The sequence below is a fragment of the Phaethon aethereus genome (genome assembly GCF_964289735.1).
Source record: "Phaethon aethereus genome assembly, chromosome: 3".
In the NCBI taxonomy this organism is placed as follows: domain Eukaryota; kingdom Metazoa; phylum Chordata; class Aves; order Phaethontiformes; family Phaethontidae; genus Phaethon; species Phaethon aethereus.
Genome location: NC_138576.1, coordinates 470808 through 490082, shown reverse-complemented (window position 1 = coordinate 490082; position 19275 = coordinate 470808). Strand labels below are relative to the sequence as shown.

At 47.6% G+C, this 19275-nt stretch overlaps 1 protein-coding gene across 8 annotated transcripts in view; it reads left to right on the top strand.

Annotated features, from left to right (window-relative positions):
- The window catches only part of DTNB (dystrobrevin beta), a gene marked incomplete at its 5' end in the record, with an annotated part of 196188 nt that overhangs the window by 84012 nt on the left and 92901 nt on the right, over positions 1–19275 (top strand). For all 8 annotated transcript variants that reach the window (XM_081998026.1, XM_081998024.1, XM_081998025.1 and 5 more), the window contains one exon: positions 4470–4547. In XM_081998026.1, coding sequence (XP_081854152.1) covers positions 4470–4547 — 78 coding nt within the window. The remainder of the gene's footprint in view (positions 1–4469; positions 4548–19275) is intronic.

Genomic DNA, 19275 nt, shown 5'->3' with positions numbered 1-19275 from the left:
CCCTCAAGAATGGATTGCTTTTCCCGAGTTCTGCGTTTTTGGAGTCGCTGTACTCTGATGGAAGCAAATAAATAATGTTGTTTTGCTGCACATCAGCGATCTCAGACAGGGGAACTGGTGAGAGCAGAAGGCAGTTCGGTAGATTTTGTTTACTGCTGCTTTTTTGTAAAGGCCCCGTTACAGGGTGATTGTCCACCACAGCAAAAACTCTCAAGACTTAGTTCCTTTTATTTATTGAGTTTTTAGACTTATGAGGTCTCAGAATTGTCCTGGATTTGTTCTGGACCTTCATCAACCAAGTCTGAAAGAAGACAAGCAAGTAATTAGACCTAGGCTTAATTGTGCTTTTCTTCAGAATGCATAATGATTGATTTTCCTACTTAGGAAAACTGTTGACACAAAATAGCAGTGACTAATCTATTTCTTATTTCTCACTTTTAGACGAGATTACTCTCATACTTAGACAAGATTACTGAGAATAGATGTGACAGCAACTTCAGTTACATCTGGATCTCATAGGTTTTACTACAGGTGGGAGACAGTAGTTAATAACAGTAAATAGTAGTGGTAGAGAGAAGTCAAGATTTTTTGCTGATTTTATTAGAATTGTGGCAGTTACCCGTAAAAGCTTGTTCACATGTTTAGGAAGGTGATGGGGAAGTCTAAGAACAGAGTACTATCCATCCTGGGACAGACCAGTAAGGTGTTTAGTCCAGTATCTTGTTTCCAGTAGTAGCCAAAACTGGGCACTTAGCGAGGCAGTTGGTCATGACAGAAGAGACAGGGGTATTATTCATACATAAATATGTTTGGAGAAAATAAAGGAAGGTAAACAAATGCTAGGGCTGGAAAGCTCAAAATTGTGATACCTCCTATAAAAATGATTTAAGGTGTTTTAGCTTCAGAATTAACTTTATTACATTTGTATTAATTTTTTTTTTTAATTGTGTGGGTAAATTGTTTAAAATGGCTTCCAAGTGATGACGTACCTGCAGCCCCTGATGTTTTTCTAACAAGTCTTTACTCCTTCCTTCCCAAATACGTGCTGAATGCAGAGGACTCTCATGACCACTGTTTTCAAGCCCTCCACAGATCTCTACCCTTTACTTGTGTTCTGCTGGCACCTGCCGCTGCTGCGCGATGCTTCGGTACAGGACAAGGGTACGGTCCCTGGTTAGAGCCTGGATAAATTAAACCCGAGGTTAACCGAAGTACCCAAAGTTGTGTGTTTTCTTCTACTTATCCCTGGCCAAAGGAGCACGCCCATCACTAGGTGCTTCTCCCCAGTACAAGCGTCAAGATGAGTCCTTGTCCCGGCTTTGAACCTACGACGCCGTTATTTCCTCGATTACGTCCAGGCCTAGTTATATGGATAGGGATAGTTTCAGACATCATCTAGTTTCAGACACAATAATTTCGGACATCGTGGCTGAAGCAGCTAGCACCTACCTCAGCGCTAAGCAGCAATGTACTAAGCAAAATAAGCGGTTTAGTTTTGCAAAGACACCGTCGTGTTTCTCAAGCTACTAAAAGTTTATGCAGTATATACCTGGGACCTCACATGTGGAGTGGGAATAAAGATTGCCGACGTCCTGATTTGTACGCTCTGGCGTAGGCTGGCCTCTGACCTCCCGGCTGCTTGGCTAGTGTCACTTCTTGTAAGCATCATGAGAGGAGAGAATTTAAGGAGTTTGATTTCTCAGCTTCTATGGCCGCCCGTATTGTCCCAGCTCCCAGGTATCTGGAAGATTTCTCTTATTTCACTGCTCATTTTCAGGTGCTTTTCTTCCCCAGAGCACCGCAGGCTGATTAAATATACCTTCAGTGCCAGATAAGTTAAACCTGAAAAATTTAGCCTAACAAAAAAGAAGTTTTGACAGAAAGTTGTAAGCTGTTCTTGCCATACATCGGTGTCCCTTGTCCTTCTAACACCTCAGCTACGCTGCGGGTGGGAGAGGAGTTACTTCTTCCAAGGGCACCTTCTGAGCTCTGCTGCCAGCGATGGTTTGGGAATTTCTCCTGTCTCAGGTGTCTGGATAGTTGCCTTTGCTGGTGGGATTATCGAGGCAGAAAAATCCCTCCTCAGGAGCTGATTCAAGAATATTTGTCATTTTTTCTGCTATGTTGCTAGGTTGTAGCAGATGCCAGCTATCAGGAGCATCTTGGTGGCGGAATTCAGTTATGTTCCTTTTAAACTAGAAGCTTTGGTAAAATAAGGTTGGTCTGTGCTGAAAGCCCCAGGTTCATTAAAGCAGCCATTAGTACTTCAGCGGTATTGTGTGCACGGTTATGGCAGCCGCCTGATTTCACCAGCAACATAATTTCTCTGTCATGGTTATAGAAGAAAATACAGTGCCATCTTGACAGAGTTACAGTTTTTTGAAAAGATATTCGCTAAAAATGTATAAATGGCCTCAAGGAATTCTCTGGATTGGGAAAGGCTTTATTGCATGTAGTGAAGAAGACAGAATTGTGCAATTAGAAATCTTCTAACCAGATGTTCGTATTTAGGTTTTTTCTTTGCCTTTATCACTGTTAGCAAGGATTTAGCTGGAAAATTGAGGACACTGGTATTTACAGAACTGGAATGAACTGGTGGAATTGTTCTCATAGTGATACTAAAACCAGATTGCCAATGGTGAATTACGTCCATTTTCTTGTTAGAAGAGTCATGTACAATCAATATTGTAATAAAATCATTACCCTTCGCTCAAAACCGTAGACCCACACAGGTGAGCGTCTGTGGGGTAATGGAAAATGTGCCCTCGTGTACAATTCGTTGCTTAAGTAAAATGCAACCCATGAACACTCGTGCTGTTGCACACATCTCGTGGACGGCGAGTGGTGTGCGCTGTCCTGTGGGCTATACGTGCCGTATACCCCCGTGCCGTATACCCCCGTGCCGCCGCTAAAGGCTGGCAGCATGCTGTCATTTAATACCGGAATGCACGCTGAATTTAATACCGCGGGATTAAATTCACTTACCCTGAAATTCCTGGGACCACGGGGGTGGTGTTTGCTGTGTCGAAGAGCACAGCGTTTAAGGAATCCGCTTGTCCCTCCCAGAGGGAAAAACCAGCTAATGCACACAGGAATCGTGAAACGGGAGTTGTTGCTGAAAAACACGGTTTTGGCTGCAAAAGCTGCCGCTTCTTGTAGCCGCTTCTCCGCCAGCGGCACGTGCGGCGTTGCGGGGCGCGTGGCAGGAGGGCGCGAAGCTGACGAGGGGAGAGCTGTGCGGCGTGGATCGGGCAGAGCGTGCCGTGCATTCGGTCAGGGAGAAGTGCGTGGGGAGATAACGGGGCGGGGGGAAGGCACTGGCAGTTGGCTGCTCGCCACCACGGCGTCTAGTTGTACGTTCACTAGCAAAATTAATGGCTTCCAAACGTACCGCGGTGCGGCGCGTCCGTCGGCTTCCCAGCGCGTTGTAATCCTATTTCTGCTTCTTTGTACAGTAAGAAGTTCCTTTTCCAAAGCAGCACGTTCATTAAGCATCTTATGACCAAATGATTTCTTGGTATAATGCTACATTTAGAGCAACGTTGAAATTAAACATGCAGCATAATTATCTCTGGGCAAATCTGTCCAGGGCGAGGGCTGAGAACGGGAGTGCTCTGCCCTCGGCGCTGCGCGGAGGAGGAGTGCGGTAAGACGTACGGGGAAGACGGGCTTTGTGAGCTTGGACGTTTGACGTCCAGGTGATTGGTTTTGAGGGTTCTTTGGTTCTCCGGATCGCTGGGCGCTGCAAACGGTTGAATGCAATAAGCTAACGAGTCTTAAGGCGGTTCCGAGTGTTCACACATCCGAAAGCGGAGCAGGCTCCGCGCAGCCGCCCTGGGAGCGCCGAGAAGAATTCACTGGCAGAGCTGTCTGGGGACGTCCCGTGTGGGCTCCTCACGGCCTCCCGCTCCCCGCGCGGCCACAAACGCGCGAAGCCGGGCTGCCCGCGGCAGTGTGGCGCTGGGAAACTTCTAGAGTTTAAAAACGCAAATAATGGGCGCATCAGTCTATGGTTGTGTTTTACAGGGCAGTAGAGAACACCAGGCTCTATCAACTTGTTTCTTCCAGCGAACGTTAACTTATTAAAATAAAAACCAAACAGATGGTGTAAGTGGTTGTATAAATGATTGCTTGTTATAATAAATCTTTGCTTAATTTCTTTAAATATTTAAAATAATTGCCCGAATTTGAATGGTTCCTACATTTGCTTGAACTACTAGACGATGCCAAAGGTCAGTTACGTAATCAGAAATGTTAGTTTTATCTTCATTTTAGAGTAGCACATGAATTAGAAGCAATTAGACTAGCGTAGAGGAAGCTCTTCACGTATCTTTGTGCAAAGCAATTGCTGCTGCTGCTCCTTGACCTGGTGTTGTCACAGAGCGCAGTGATGTCCTTTTCCCTAGTGTCGGTTCTGCTTGCTTTTTGTTTTTTTAAATCACTAACTGGAACACATATTTCTATTTTAGGCCTCCTCGTCCTCTGACTAACATGAATGACACCGTGGTGACCCACATGTCCTCTGGAGCACCTACACCAACAAAAAGGTAAGCGTGCCTTGCAATATTGGCTGTTCATTTCTGTGAGAGGTAAAAAAGTACAGAGTGTGGATTTTATATCACTTGGACTCTTCTAATACGTTTCAGATAACACTGCCGCTTCAAAACGGGTATGCAGCATTCATAATATATGGAATTGTTTGCAGTGCGTCGCTTTGTTCTCTCTGAAGAGTGATTTTCTTTTATTGGAACAGATGTTATTATGTGAGAGTGACTGAAGAAATATCTGAAGAGCGCTAAAGAGATTTTTGTTTTTCTTTTTAAATAGAGCATTACGTCCAAAGCTGTTCTGAGAAAGGCTGGTCTCGTTGTGTCATAGGCTCCTCTGCTTACAAAGGATTGTTCTGTTCTGTTGGAGACGCTTCACAGAACAAGTGTACTGGCCTGCCGTCGGTAACACTTGTTCTCCACCCCGAACACAGCTGAGCTGCCAAAGTTCTTTCGAGTTGCCCATGTCTACTCGAGGCATTTAGGTTTGAGTGGAATTTGGGTTTACATTTACTTAGTTATATATATGTAAATCATTGTGTGGGTGTACGTGTGTAAACGTGCAAAAAACTAGCTGAATGCTGTACTTGCACTTTTCTTTCTTGTTAAGATAGGCTAGGGAGAATAGCAAGGTGGTTCACTGGAGACTTCACTTGTCCAAAGCTGCGAATGAATAAATGTTCCCCGCAGGGAATGAGAAACTGAACTGTCGCTATCTTAGTGGCAAGGTGGTACTCAAGAGGCAAGTCAGATCCCTCATTTTCAGTAGCAGTCCTTCAAACAGAGCTAAGCAAAGATCCACGTACTTTCCTTCTACTTTCCTTGAGAAAATAAGTCAGTTGTGTATGCAGGTTTGAACTGGCTATGTTAAAATTATTTCAAAATCTGTCTGTAAATCATTCCATGTAGCGTCTACAAGCGCTACACCATGTGCAGTACACCGTATGACTTCAGCTACAGGACGTGGTAGAGTCCCCATCACTGGGGGTTTTCAAGATGCAATTGGACAAGGTGTTAGACAATCTCATCTAGGCTCCCTTTCCCACAAGAGGCTGGACTTGTGAGGTCCCTGCCAACCTGGGCTGTTGTATGATTCTATGAAATACGCCTTTTGCCGAATTAGAAGCGAAGAGGCTCAGAGAGCAGGCAATTCCCAAAGCCAGTGCTTTACAGACTCTTCGTGTAGGCAGTCCTTAAGCAACATGACCCTCAGTATCTTCTCGTTTATTGGGTTTCAGGCAACCTCATGGGCAAGGTCTCTTGCATTGCCTCTGCTTTTAGCCTGTTTGGAGTCCAAGTTTGTTCGCTGTAGCACAAACAGCAATCAATCATCCTCAAATCTCTGTCAGAGACGATCCTGTTTTAGGCACGCATGTCTTCTGTGCACACAAGCTTGAAACACTTCCCGAGAAGCAATGTCTGCCAGGTTCTCCTGCAGCCTCCTCTTCCGCTTGCATAAAAGGCCTTACAGAACGGGATGATATAATGTCAGTTGTGACTCGGGAGCAACACTTAATGTGGGTAGTGATCACCTAGTTCCTTAGTTTCCACTTCTTTGGTTAACCACCGTTTCCCATTTTCTTAATCCAAGCCGGACAATTCACATTTAAGAAATCTCTAATTCCCCAGTCATCAAGACCATCTCACCTGTCCGGTAGGGAGAGCTTCCTGGTGCCATCCTGTCATGTTCTGGCTCACCAGCATTTCACTTCTTTCCAGTACGTGATTAGTTTCTGTGCTGGTCAGTGGGCGTGATGGGTGCCTTTTTGTCTCACGGAATAATGTAGTCCCAGGAACCGTTCATTCCTCTGCTTCTTTCCACTCAGAGGTTGATTTCTTTCTCAGAATGTTGTCTACTGTGTTATCTATAAAATTCATATCTGATCTGGAAGAAGAGGACAGTGAAACTTGAGTCAAGATTATCCACAGCAAGTATCTCTGTGTTTCTTGCTTTGCAAAATACCAGGAGACAGACTCGTGCAAAGTAGAAGCTGAGCACTGAATATTCTGGAAGATGGTCTCTGGGGGAGGAGGTGAAGCAATCCTCCACAGACAGGCTTTTCAGTTGCCGTTTTAGTTCAAGCACACCAGAATACTTTATTACTAAAAGAGCAAATGAGAAGATACCTGTACTGGCTTTATTGCCAAGTGCCAGTATCGATCCTAAAGTACATTTTACCTAAGGAAACAGTTCTTTTTTTTTTTTTTCTTTTTTTTTTCATGTCAACATGCAGAAACTCATTCAGGATGTGTCTTTCACATCATCATCTGCCAGCTATGCTTCTGTTCCTCTGTGGGCAGGGCCTAGCCTACCTATTGCCTTACTTTGAGAAGGGGGATGCCACAGAAAATGCTAGGAAAATACCATAACAAGCACTAATCAAAAATAAGAAGAGGGCTGGATATCACAGCCTGACCCTTCAGCTTGTTTTCTTGGCCGCGTAGACCTTACAGTACACTGGTGAGATAGGGAACAGTGGAACAGCATTTTTGTATGGAATAGGGAAGGGAAAGAAAATCAACAGCTTACAGTAGGTAGGTATGAGTTGGTAAAGTAGTGTTTAAGGTAAACACTAATTAGATTATGACAAGCTCTCTACATTGTCAGGGGTTTTAAGGGTACAAGAATTTCAAGCTGATACTGTATCCTGTCCCCTGTGGGCACAAGGAGCAGATGCTTGGGTAAGATTATAAGCAAGTCAGTAAGTCAAGTCAGTAAGTCAAATTTTGCTCTCGGTTTTTGCGCTTGCTTCCATCTCACAGCACTCATCAGTTTACTTCCTGACTTGCAGTATGTATAGAGACAGCTGCTTCATAAATCCAGCATCCACAAGTGAGTTCTACAATTATGACCTGTTTAAGAAAATTCTTCCTTTCTTCTTGCAAAATTCACCTGTTAACCTTCTTCATGCTATTGAAGGTTGTATACATCCCATCTGCTTCTAGCCTAAGAGTCCTGGTCTACTTAATTCTTCCTTGCACAGAAAGTAATCTGTAACTTGGATCACACGCATTGTTCTTTTCAGTACCTCTTCTTCTTTCAACATTTCTTTTTGGTGTGGGATGACCAGAACCGCATCAAATAGTCAAATCTGAGCCCACTTTGGTGTTCCAGTCCCATATTCTTCTGCTTGTATGAATTGCAGGGATCCGCATACCTCTGGTAAGCAGAGACTGTCCCAAAGGCATGCAACTAAAGAAAGTTTTCTCTTCTCCAGTGTGTGCAAGGGTATGCGTAGATCTGGATTTGATCGCAAAAATCCCGGAAATACCGGAATTAGAAACTGCAGTGATCAAGGGAAATGAAAATAGCTTTTCAACAATGCTACCAAGATTAGTATTTTGACTAATGAGGACATGATTGAATCAGCAACAGGGCTTTAGAATCAGCAACACCCTTTGGCTTGCAGCATGTTTGTATTTATAAAGGAGCAAGGTCTCTGTTGCCGTCTGTTGTCCAAGACAAGATCAGGTAGACCGAAGATAATTCAGAAATAAAGACTTGGAGAAATCAGACCTGTTTAGACATATGGCATGTCATCTGCTTCTATGCACCTGAAATTGTCAAATACCAAGACTTGCTTAAAAAGTTCCTTGTGAGAATTGGTTATAATTTTCTAACTCAGGCCTTATACGTCTGTAGAAGGGAGCTGAGTGAGATCATCAAAAAAGGCTGAATGGTAACAAAAATTTCAAGATAGGCTACTTCAGCCATTGGGAACGATGCTTGGTCACTGTTATTACTGAACAACATACCAGTTGACTGCAAGCAGCTCGTGTTTTGAAAAACATGCAAGTAACTATAGGTGACTTACCATTTAAATGCACAGAATTTTTCTGTACTCTGATAAATATGTCATTCCCCTCAGTGATTCAGAGGCTATACTGACATAATTCGGGATGAAGCCCTCGATTGCACATACACTTTACAGATAACATTCCCAGCAAAGACTAAGAAAAGAGGTTGGAATAAATTTGGAATAAACACCAAAAAAACAACCTGATTCTGCAAAACGATCCTTGCTGTCATCCTTTGTCCACAGTTTGCTCTTCCTGAGAGGCAAGACATTTGCAGAAGTGTGGAATGGCACTGGACCCAGTCAGGAACGTATCTTTAGAAAGACAAAATCATCCTACTTCCGAGTGTCGTCTTTTGTCAGGCATCATGAGAACTCACAGGCAGCAAATACATGGTAGATGTCATCATCTGTGATCACCATATCCATATTTGCACCCGTCTCTTACCGAGGTCTTGGTTCATCCCTCTTCAAGGATCCCACTTTCAGAATCCTGTTATGAAAGGTTATTTTAGCTAGAAGATTCTGCAACAGTTCAAGGGAAGAGGCTTCTCCTCTCTATACTTGCTTATTCTGAAGAAGGAATGGATTATTTATCTTTTCCTGGACCTGGGGGGAACGGACAGGCTGCTGCAGGTTCAGGTAGTAATGTTTGCCTCCATCATTCCAGCTCCTCAGGCTCTCAGCTTGCAGAACGCATTCTTCTCCATAACCACTCAACAAGCCCTTGGGGATGTACGTGAGGCTCGCAGTGGGACCCAAACACATCTCTCGAAAGGTATTGTCATTCAGACTCTGCTTAGCGCCTTTGTTCTTTGCAAAATATCTAGTTATGGTGGCTACATACACCTGTCCGTGTCTGATCAGGGTTGGCTTGGGTTTAATCACGCAATGATGAGAAATACACATCTTCATCAGAGCTTCTCTGCTCAGCTGAGGTTCTACAAGGAGTGACCAGTGAAAGCCATTTCAGATTACAGCATTTGTGCGCACCAGCTTGTTTCCATCTCTGCAAGGCTTGTCTGCTGGCATTACTAGGTTGAACTACGCAAAAAGGTACTTCCGAAGTAGCATAGATTCTCTTAATCAGGCCGTGTCCACACATACCAAAGGAATGCTGCTTACCAGGTTTTACTTGATACTGCTGAAACTTTGGCTCAGGTCAAGTATACATATTTCAAAAAGAATATGGAAACACTGCAAAATTAATTAAAAGAGAGCTATAGAAATATCTAAACACTGGCAATGCGATGCTAAAGGAGCATTAGCTGTTCGGTTTATTAAGGAAGGTAGAGATGTGATTTGATTGCTAGGTTACAAATATTTATACATGGAAATATATCCAGTAGGAAGGCTTTCTTAGCCTTGCGTAGAAGGGCATTTCAAGATCCACTAACTTCTGCGGAACCTCTGCATAAAACCGGATGGTTACAGAATCTATGGATTTAGTAGTAAGCACGAAAGAGAAAATACTCGGCTCTTGCCTCAGCTTGAAAGGACCGGGTGTTAGTCTCAGCATATGCCATCTGTATCTGGTAGAGTATTTCCGAGTGTTTTGAGACGTTCCGTGCACCCACTGAACGGCCGAAAACGTCGAAGCGTTATTGGTTCATCTCTCATCTAGTTTGTCAGGGGCATAGAAGCACGTGTCTGTGTTGTCCTTGTATCCTCCATTTCTTTAAACCTGGAAAATGTACAGGTGTCAGCAGTTAATAAAAGAATGAGATGAGGAGGAGAAATGGGGTTTTTCCTCCCTTTGAAAATATCTTATGTTTCTGTTTTGCCAGTTCACATATGTCTGATTACAGTGTTTTTCCCAAGATCTATTACAGTTACTATTGCACTAGGTTAACCATGATGTAAAAGATCATCACTGACTAAAAGTAAGGGCCTCGTTTCCCTAGCTGGAGGCACTGTCACATCTTGGCAGCATGAAATAAAGATAGCAGGGTCACTGAGGTTGCTTTGTGTGAGCTGAGTGGGGTTCGGATCTGCATTTTAATGTGCTGAAGCTGTTCAAACTGGCCACTTTCAGTGGCTTGGCTTCTTTTGGAAAGCCACATTTCTTCCTAAAATTGACTGTATTTTATATACCTGGAATAAATGATAGATTAAATTGTTAGAAGTTACATGTTTGCATCTGTGGATGCAAAATTCATCCTGAAAACAGGGAGGAGAGGGCTCAACCTGTCTTTGAACGTCCTCAGTGCTGAAAAAGAATGAAAGGGCATCAGCAAAGCACAATAGCATTTGCTAGAAATATATTTGATTTCTGTGATAGTGATATTATAGTATGAGCCAAAGGTAGTATCCTGCCTGAACCCTTTCCACGCTGAAGAGCATTTTATACTTGTTTATGTGTTCATCAGAATTTCTTCTGCACGCTAATGTATTCCAGCTTCCCCCGGTAGACTAATCCAAGAGTAAGGTTTTTTGTTTTGCTTTGCTTTCTTCCCCAAAAAGATGGAGCAAATATGGGTCGGTTTATCTGAAGGCAAAGTTGGAAGGAGTAGTAAATGGACACCCATATGTGGTTTTGTTGGAAAAAGAGAACCGCTTCTGCAATTTTTTAATTGCACCCACATGCAGCGAGGAGGTTGCTGTTCACGGGGTCTCCTGTAGATGAGCTGCAGCGAGGTATTGCTGTCCGGGCAGGTGTGGCTACCGCAGAACCTCAGTGGAAGTCCGTACCGATTAATGTACATAGTCGCCCAGAGAGGTGGTGGATGCCCCATCCTTGGAAGAGTTCAAGGTCAGGCTGGACGGGGCTCTGAGCAACCTGCTCTGGGTGAAGATGTCCCTGCTCACTGCAGGGGGTTGGAACTGGATGATCTTTAAGGTCCCTTCCCACCCAAACCCTGCTGCGATTCGGTGATTCTTGCGATGCTGCGTCCACCCATTGCACCCGGGGTGCCAAAAGGCAGGGCGGGGGCCGGCTGCGCTGCGGAGCGTCACCCTCCAGGACGCAGTGAACACCGCCGTTCAGCGGCAGGGCAGGAGGGACACCTCTTTTTGGGATTTCCTGTTCTTAAAAACATGAAATAACCTCCCTTTGACAGCTGCTTCGTTGGGAATAAGACTGAGCTGAAAGAAGAGGTTTTTAATGCCTGAGCTCACTTTTTTGGTGAACTAAGAAGTGAAAAACAAACCGAAGGAGCCCTCGTCAGGGGTCCTCTTCAGTCCGTGCACATCTCTCAGAGGAGCCTCCGTCGTTTCCAGCCTCCTCATCCTCTGCTTTCAGTGGGAAGACATCCAGAGGGGCAATGAACTCTTTGGATCCCACCATTTGAATAACTGTTTTGCACGAGGCAGGGAGCTTTCTGTTGTCTCTAAAATGCCGTAGACAGGGTGAGGTCAGAGAAGGTTTTTTCTAGGAAGCAGGGAGTTCTGGGGACAGAAGGGTAGCTATGGCCATGCTCAGCTGTGGATTTTTTTCACATTTACATATGTAACATTACAATTTTGATATTTTTTATCTTGCAAAACCTAAGTTTCCAAAAGAAAGAAGCCAATTGCTTCAATGGCATGTTTACGCTTGGTAGTGCTGTAACGGGTGTGGGAGACAGATGTTCCGTTCATTTATTGAGTCATTTACAAAAGGGAAATTTTAGTGCAACCTTACCTGTATTTGTTACCTATGATACAACAAAACACGGTATCTCCCTGATCTTTACAGCCAACGAGCCTTTCTAAATAAATGGAGGTGATTATGTCTCTTCTGTAAGACTAGGCCAAGCCCATTAAATGTTATTTGTTTTACCTAATTTATTTTCAATTACTTCAGGAATAGATTTTTTTCTTCCTGTTGTGGTCAATGTGCGCTATTCTTCTTTCAGTAATTCTGTTCCCAAAGACAACCTGTTCTCAATTAGCTAATGACGTGTATTTCCCCCCGTAAATACCCTTCTACATCATTGTTCTCTCAGCAGCCGCGGTCAGCCTGTAGGTTCTGCAGCATCCTTTACCTCGCAGATCCACGTTAGAATTTAAGTGCACTGCATTTCACTCTTCTTAGTGTATATACCGTGTGAATAGATGGATGGATCAGTCTCTGTTTTTTCCTAAAAGGCTTCTCTATGCCTCTGTTGCCACTACTGGTCCTATAAATGCGTAAGGGTGACAATCGTCTCAACAGCTCGGTTGTCTACAGCGGAGGCATTTCTCCTAAGCTGGCTGCAGTAGGCTCCCTGCGTAGTTTATGGGGACGAATAAGCTCTTCTGGAGTGTGATAGAGCAGACCTGATTTAGATGTCCGCTTGAAGATGAGAACAGTCTAGCAATGCCTGTTTTCTTTCCCGCTGACCGTAAAGGGAGCGCAGACAGCTAGCTCATATTAAGAAGCCTCCAGTAATGTGTGTTCAGGGAAGCAAAAGTTTCTCCCTTGGACTGAGAAGGGACTTTAAAATAGAAGTCCTTTTCAACAACCTGGCCGATAAAAGCAGTCACCATATCTGCTACCTATAACACACACAATATTGCATTCTTTTTTTCTGATTTCTAAGGAGCCTGGAGACTGTAGACGTTGCACTGGGTCAGGTGAAACATGTTCTTGCAGCCTAAAAAGAAAATTATTTGCAACTTAAGAACTGAAGGTGAAAGGGATATGATGTCACCTGCCTTGACAATATTAAAAAACCTTTTTTCCTGTCTGAGAGGTTTTATTTCCACTAACTCTAACCTGGATGTTTTCCAGTCTTTTTTCCTAATGTCACTGATTATCTGCTCTTCCTAGTCCCTCATACTCCTCCTGCCTTTATTTTTGTTTCTCCGTGTTTAACTTTGCTGTCTCCGGTACCATTGATTACACCCCTGAGTTCTGTCCTTCGCTGGGTTTGCAAATGGCTGCATGACTGGGTAGTTTCCAACTTTCTGATCAGACCTCCAGAAACTTCCCTCTGCCATCAGCTCTGCGTTGATACGTTTCATATCTGTGTCATTGATGCTGTCCCTTGTTTTTTTAAGTTCTGTAACCCAGAGTGCTTTTTATTTGCTTGGCTAGTTTAATTTATCTTCTGACAATTTCCAATGTGCCTTTTTTCTCCTTTGCTCCCATGTCCACATTCATCTCTCTGACGTTTCCTTCTAGCTGTCCAGTCACCAATCCCACCCGAAAGCGGCTGAAACTGCTGTTATTGCCCGCTCTGCCATTTTTCTTTGGCACAGGTGGAGTACATTCCTTTTCTTATATTCTGCTTCTTAGACCTGTGTGACCTCTGGAGATCCTAGATCCGTTTTAGCCATAGTTTCAGCCACAAAAAGGTTTGGGGAAGAGGGTTCAGTAGCACCGGCCGGGGTGGGCTGTGGCAGCTGGCACTGCCTGGGCTGCTGTTCCAGACACAGACGGGGCGGTTGGGCACGTTTGCACCGTAACACCTTACAAATGCCTACGAATGCCAAGAGGCTTGCTTTCTAGAGGAGGGATAAAAAGATCTCTGTGTCTGGAGACCAGGGAGATCCTAACGATGTCAAACAAAAAAACCTGCGTTCCGGTACTTCCTATTTAAACTGATGTCCGGATGCCTGTAGGTGTTCGTTTTTAACCTATGGTTCAAAATCCTCTGGGTGCAGTTGTGAGTCCGTGGGATGGGGGTTAGGGGGAAGATGTGTTAGGTGAGAGCGTGGGGAGTTTGATGGGAGGAAAAAATGGTCAGAAGGCATCAGCAAGGGGAACAGTTGGAGATTTATACACTACTCTTAAGTGGCTATAAGATCTAGAGGAAAACACGTGAATAAAATAGAAACGAAATCTTGGGTTTGGAATCCAGATGTGGAAGAGGTTTCTCCCTCGCTGTCGGCGCGCGGACGGTCGGGGGCTCATGCGGAGCTCGGAGGGTGTGCGGGTACCGTGCTCCGCACTCATCCTGCGCTCAGCAGGCACCTCCCGGGATGGCTGGGTGGGAACAGGAGACGCGGGACCCACGGGCACGACAGCCGCGCTTAGTCCTGGTGCTGCTTTGGTGCCATCTCCTAACCTACTTGTGTGGCGAGAGCTCCGGCCTGCCTTCACGCCGCTTCCCGCATCGGCCGCGTTCGCCCTTTCTGCAGGTGCCTCCTCTCCCCGCAGCGCTGCCTCGGCGCTCTCGCACGCCGCCGCGGAGGTAGTGCTTCTCGCTCACCCCAGTTCTTCCTCCCTCCGGCTCGAGAGGGGGTTTCCAGTACCAGCAGCGCAATCCGACTGCCGGCACAGGGCTGAGCGGGGGTGATAAAAGCGCCGTGCCAGGAGGGCCGGGAACGGGCAGCAGGACCGTCCGTCGGCAGCACCCTGCGGGCGGCGCAGACGCGGAGCACGCGCTCGGGCGGTTTGCATTTGCACCCTGCCGGCGTTCTCATCCCGTTCAAATCCTCGCGTTCTTCTTCAGCGCTTTTTTTACTCCGTTTTGCCTACGCTTTCTGTTTTTCTAGCGACCTGATCCTTGCCCGCTCCGAGGTTTGTCAGCCTGGTTCACCTCCGTGTTCGTGGTACAAGGTCACAGAAGTCGCAGGCTGGTGGGGGTTGGAAGGGGCCGCCTGAGGTCGGCGGGTCCAGCCCCTGCTCAAGCAGGTCGACCAGGTGTCCAGCGGGGTTTTGAAAGCTCCAGGGACGGAGACTCCACAGCCTGTCTGAGCAACCTGTGCCAGCGTTCGGTCGCCCTCATAACAAAAAAGTGGGGCTTCTGTGTTCAGATGGAATTCCTCATCCTGTGCCGGAGCCTCTGGCCCTGTCGCGGGGCCCCACGGGAAGGGCCCGGCTCCCCCCTCCGCGTCCCCTCCCTGCAGGTGTGGGCACGTGTGGATTCAGCCCCCCGAGCCCCCCCCGCTCCAGGCCGAGCAGTCCCAGCTCCCCCAGCCTTTCCCCACGGCAGAGATGCTCCAGCCCCTTCGGCACCTTCCTGGCCCCTTCCTGGGCTCTCCAGTCTGTCCCTGTCCCTCTTGCACTGGGGAGCCCAGCGCTGGCCCCAGCGCTCCCGGTGCGGCCTCAGCGGAGCCGAGCAGAGGGGAAGGGTCCCCTCCCTCCCCTCCCGGCAGCACTCGGGTGCTCATACTTTCATTTTTGTTCAAGTCATCTGTTTTTACACGTCCACGTGTTCTTCCACATGTCTGGTATAAGTTTCCTGATTAAGATTTTGATTTTTTTTTTTTTAAGTAACTTGACAGCAGCATACATATTCAAACAGGTTTTATCACTGCTGTCCTTCTGCAGCCCCTTTGCTGGCTGCTCGCTCCTCCCCGTCCTGTATCTCTAAATTCAAGTGTTACAAGATGGTGTTTTTCCCCGTGTCCTCTGCTTTACTGAGGAGCACCCGGCGTGCCGCCGCTGTTGGACGGCATTGCACTTCCCTGGGCAGTTATCTCCTGTGGTTCTCGGCTCGGGGGTACAGCCATCGCCCTTCCCGCGCACGCTCGCTGCGGGCAGGGGCCTGCAGAAACGAAAGGGCTGCTCAGGGGGGTCAGGCGGTGGCCCCCCATGGCTGAGAGCCTCCAGGCCCGTCACCTCCCTGGCTGAGCGGAGCGTGGCTCTGGCTCAGAAGTTATTTCACAGTCTTGTGTTACGCAGAGAGTGGCAGCCATTACCCTTTGTGACCCTGACGCCTATTTAAATCAATCACGGGGGAAAGTGGTGTGTGACGGAAAACAAGATCCCTCTCGAGTATGTCCTGCAAATCTTTCGAAAGCTCTTGCCCCTCTCAGTAGCCAGAGCAGCAGTGTCCAATTCTGTAAAGATTTACAAAGTTGTGAGCCCACGTAATAGAAATTTGCAGGGCTTTCTTGCTGTAAATTACAGGGTATTAAATAAATCGTCTACTTTACTTGGCTTTCCTGGTACATTTTCAGAGCAGAAACTAATTTAAGACACCAAAAGCACCATTTAAATAGCTTGGTAATTACTGAGTCGCTTATAAAGCTGCAGAGCCGAGTCTTGGTGTGTAGAACTTGGGGCAGGAGCCAACGACCCTTTCAAACCCCGTTCTCAGCGACCTGCGGTGGGTGCTCGAGCCCCGGGCGTGACTGAGCACCCAGAGCCAAACCTTCGGCCATCACGGCTGAGAAGCAGGACAAGCAGGAGCGTCCTGCGGCTCTGTGCAGGTTCCTCCGACCTCATTTTCTCTTGCCAGTTAAGGCTGCTCCCCGTCTTCCCTCGCGAGGAGCATGGGTGACATTATTTCTGGCTATCTTTTGACTATTGCTGTGCATGGTGTGACCTGATTTTGCGTATGGTGGCTGCTGTTAGGTGAAAAGGGTGGGAAACACACTATAAAATTCCATTTTAATGCTGCTGGAAGAATTCGGTTACAGCTTGTGGCTAACTTGGGGGGAGGAGGTGGTACTTTGTTCTTGATACCTCCTTCTGAAAACTAAAAGATTCTGTGGTTATAGTGTAATTCTGAATTTCTCTACCAGGAATTTGTTGTTGTTGTTGTTGTTAAAGCAGAACAAAACAAGCCCTGGGCAGCGTGTCTGACTGCTGTCCCAGTTCAGGCCAATTTCCGTGCCAGGCGTGATTCTGGGAGACGTCTAAACGTCTTCTTGGAAGATGTCAACGTGACTCAAAGTGCTGGGCAAATAGGAAGTTACTTTCCAAAGGTGATTTTTCAACAATGAGCTTTCCCAGACTTCAGGGTTTAAAGGCATTTTGAGAGAGGTGCAAATACGGCGGAGCCTGCGTCTGCAGCAGAGCCACCCCGAGTGTCCCTGTGCCCGCCGGCCGGGAGGGCAGGCACCGCGGGCTGCCGCGGGACTGCGCCGCTTCTCTCCGAATCACCGAAAGAAGGAGAAAGGAGAGGGGGTGGCGTTGTGGTGTCAGGAGACGTTGCTGTTTCTCTGCTCTCGGGCTGTGGGAAGAAGTGTTTTTGCTGAAATACGTGTCTGAAATTCGAAGGGATACCTTCAGATTCCTGAGGGCGTTACAAAGCAATCGGCCCGTACCCACGTAGAGGGGTGGCGAGTAAAAATAGCCGACATACCTCTGTCGAGAACAAATCGTGTCGAAGACTGGAAAGTGGGTGGTTCTGCCTGGGTGGGTGGCCTCGTGAAGGAGGGGGAAGCACCATTTTAAAACGTATTGAGTCATAAAGCTTTTGACACTATCCCATATGGTATTTTCATAAATAAACTACGTAAATGTGGACTGGTTGAAACCGCTGTTATGTGGGTGCAACGCCAGTTGAAAAATTGCCATCAGAGAAAGAAAATGTCAATATTTTCCTACCAAAGAGGGAGCACATGTCGGGTGGGATCCCACAGGGTCCGCTCCCTGTTCGGCGTTGCTGGGTTTATTCCTTGGCAGCTCGCACGGTGAAGTAGGGACCGCGTGTGTATAGATTTCGTACCAACACTGTGCAAGGAGTTGCCGGACATTCTTCAGAGGGCAAGCCTCTCGGTACCAGCGGTCCTGTAGATCAGTAAGATGAAATTAATAAAGACGGCTTTGAGCGACAGAAAATAAAACGTATTAATAACAAGTAGAGAATGACTGACGAGATGGGCCCGTTGCTGGAAAGTGTCTGGGCGCTTGTAGTGGATTGGGAGCTGCATGCAAATCAACAAAATCCCCCCCAAAAAGGAGGCGATAATGGGATTGGGGTCTGTAGTGACTGGGCGGCTCAGACCGTGATTCCGTAGCGGTGGCTTCCACCTGATGTGCTGCCTCGGCTTATGGAGAGCAGATGCTAAGAAGGCCGTAGAGGCATTGCAAGTCCAGAAGCAGCTGCGGGTTGACAGCTTGGCCTTCCGGAGGAGGAGACCCTTCTGCTTTGGCAGAGCTCTTGCGGCGGTCGCGTGGGCGAGGGGTTGGTGGGGGGACTCGGTGTCCGCCCGGGGAGAAGCCCCAACTTCAACAGGAGACTAAATGTTCACATAATGGTCACTAGCAATATGGCTCGAGCAAGATGGACAATCGATTCCTAAAGTTTTTGTTATTTTGCTTAAAATTATTTAGCAAACGCTGTCCAAATTCACGACAGGCTACTCCAAAATTGCCTTTTGACGTACAAGTGATTCCCCGGGCAAACAAAGCGTAGAGAGCAGCGGGTCAGAGCCGCACTTATCAAGGCCAGAGAGGAGAGTTTGTTCTGACCAGCGCGCGCCATCGGGAGCGTGTCCTCGGGAGCTGCAACGCGGCGGCGGGTGACGGCGAGCGAGCCGTGGGCCCGCGGTGCAGGAGGGCTGGGTGAGGCTCGGCTCTGGCGAGGTGGCGATCAGAAAAGAGACGGGGTGCGCAGAAGGCCGGGGCTGGCCGTGAGGCACGGGGGTGTTTCCTCCTCCGCAGGGATGAGCCGCCTCAGAACGCTTTTAGTGCTCATCAGGATTATCCCATCGCCTTCCAAAATACAGAGTGGCTACGCTTGAACCTCGAAACACCAGAAATGGAGAGGCAGAGGATTATATACATTTAAATGTCGGAAAGCAAGTGAATACAGAATTACGATGTATGACATCCCTGGATGAGGCGGGGCGGGGGGTGGAAGGAGACGAGTCAGCAGCCTTGGGGTGAGGGGGAGAGCGCAGGAGCCGGCTGGGAGCGAGGAGGCGGCGATCCCCGGCTCATCCCGGGCGATCCCCGGCTCATCCCGGGCGATCCCCGGTTCAGCCCAGGCGATCCCCAGCTCAGCCCAGGGGATGTCAGGCTCAGCCCGGGCGATCCCCGGCTCAGCCCTGGTGATCCCTGGCTCAGCCCGAGCGATACCAGGCTCAGCCCGGGCGATACCGGGCTCAGCCCAGGTGATATCAGGCTCAGCCCAGGCGATCCCCGGCTCAGCCCGGGCAATCCCTGGGTCAGCCCAGGCGATCCTCGGCTCAGCCCAGGTGATGTCAGGCTCAGCCCAGGTGATCCCCGGCTCAGCACGCACCTTGCTCAGCGCTTCCAGTGTGCGAGTGGCCTTCGAGTAGGTCCCGGCCGGCGAAGCGGGGCACGCAGCAGCAGCCGCCGCCGCGGGGGCAGGTCAGGCGCGTGA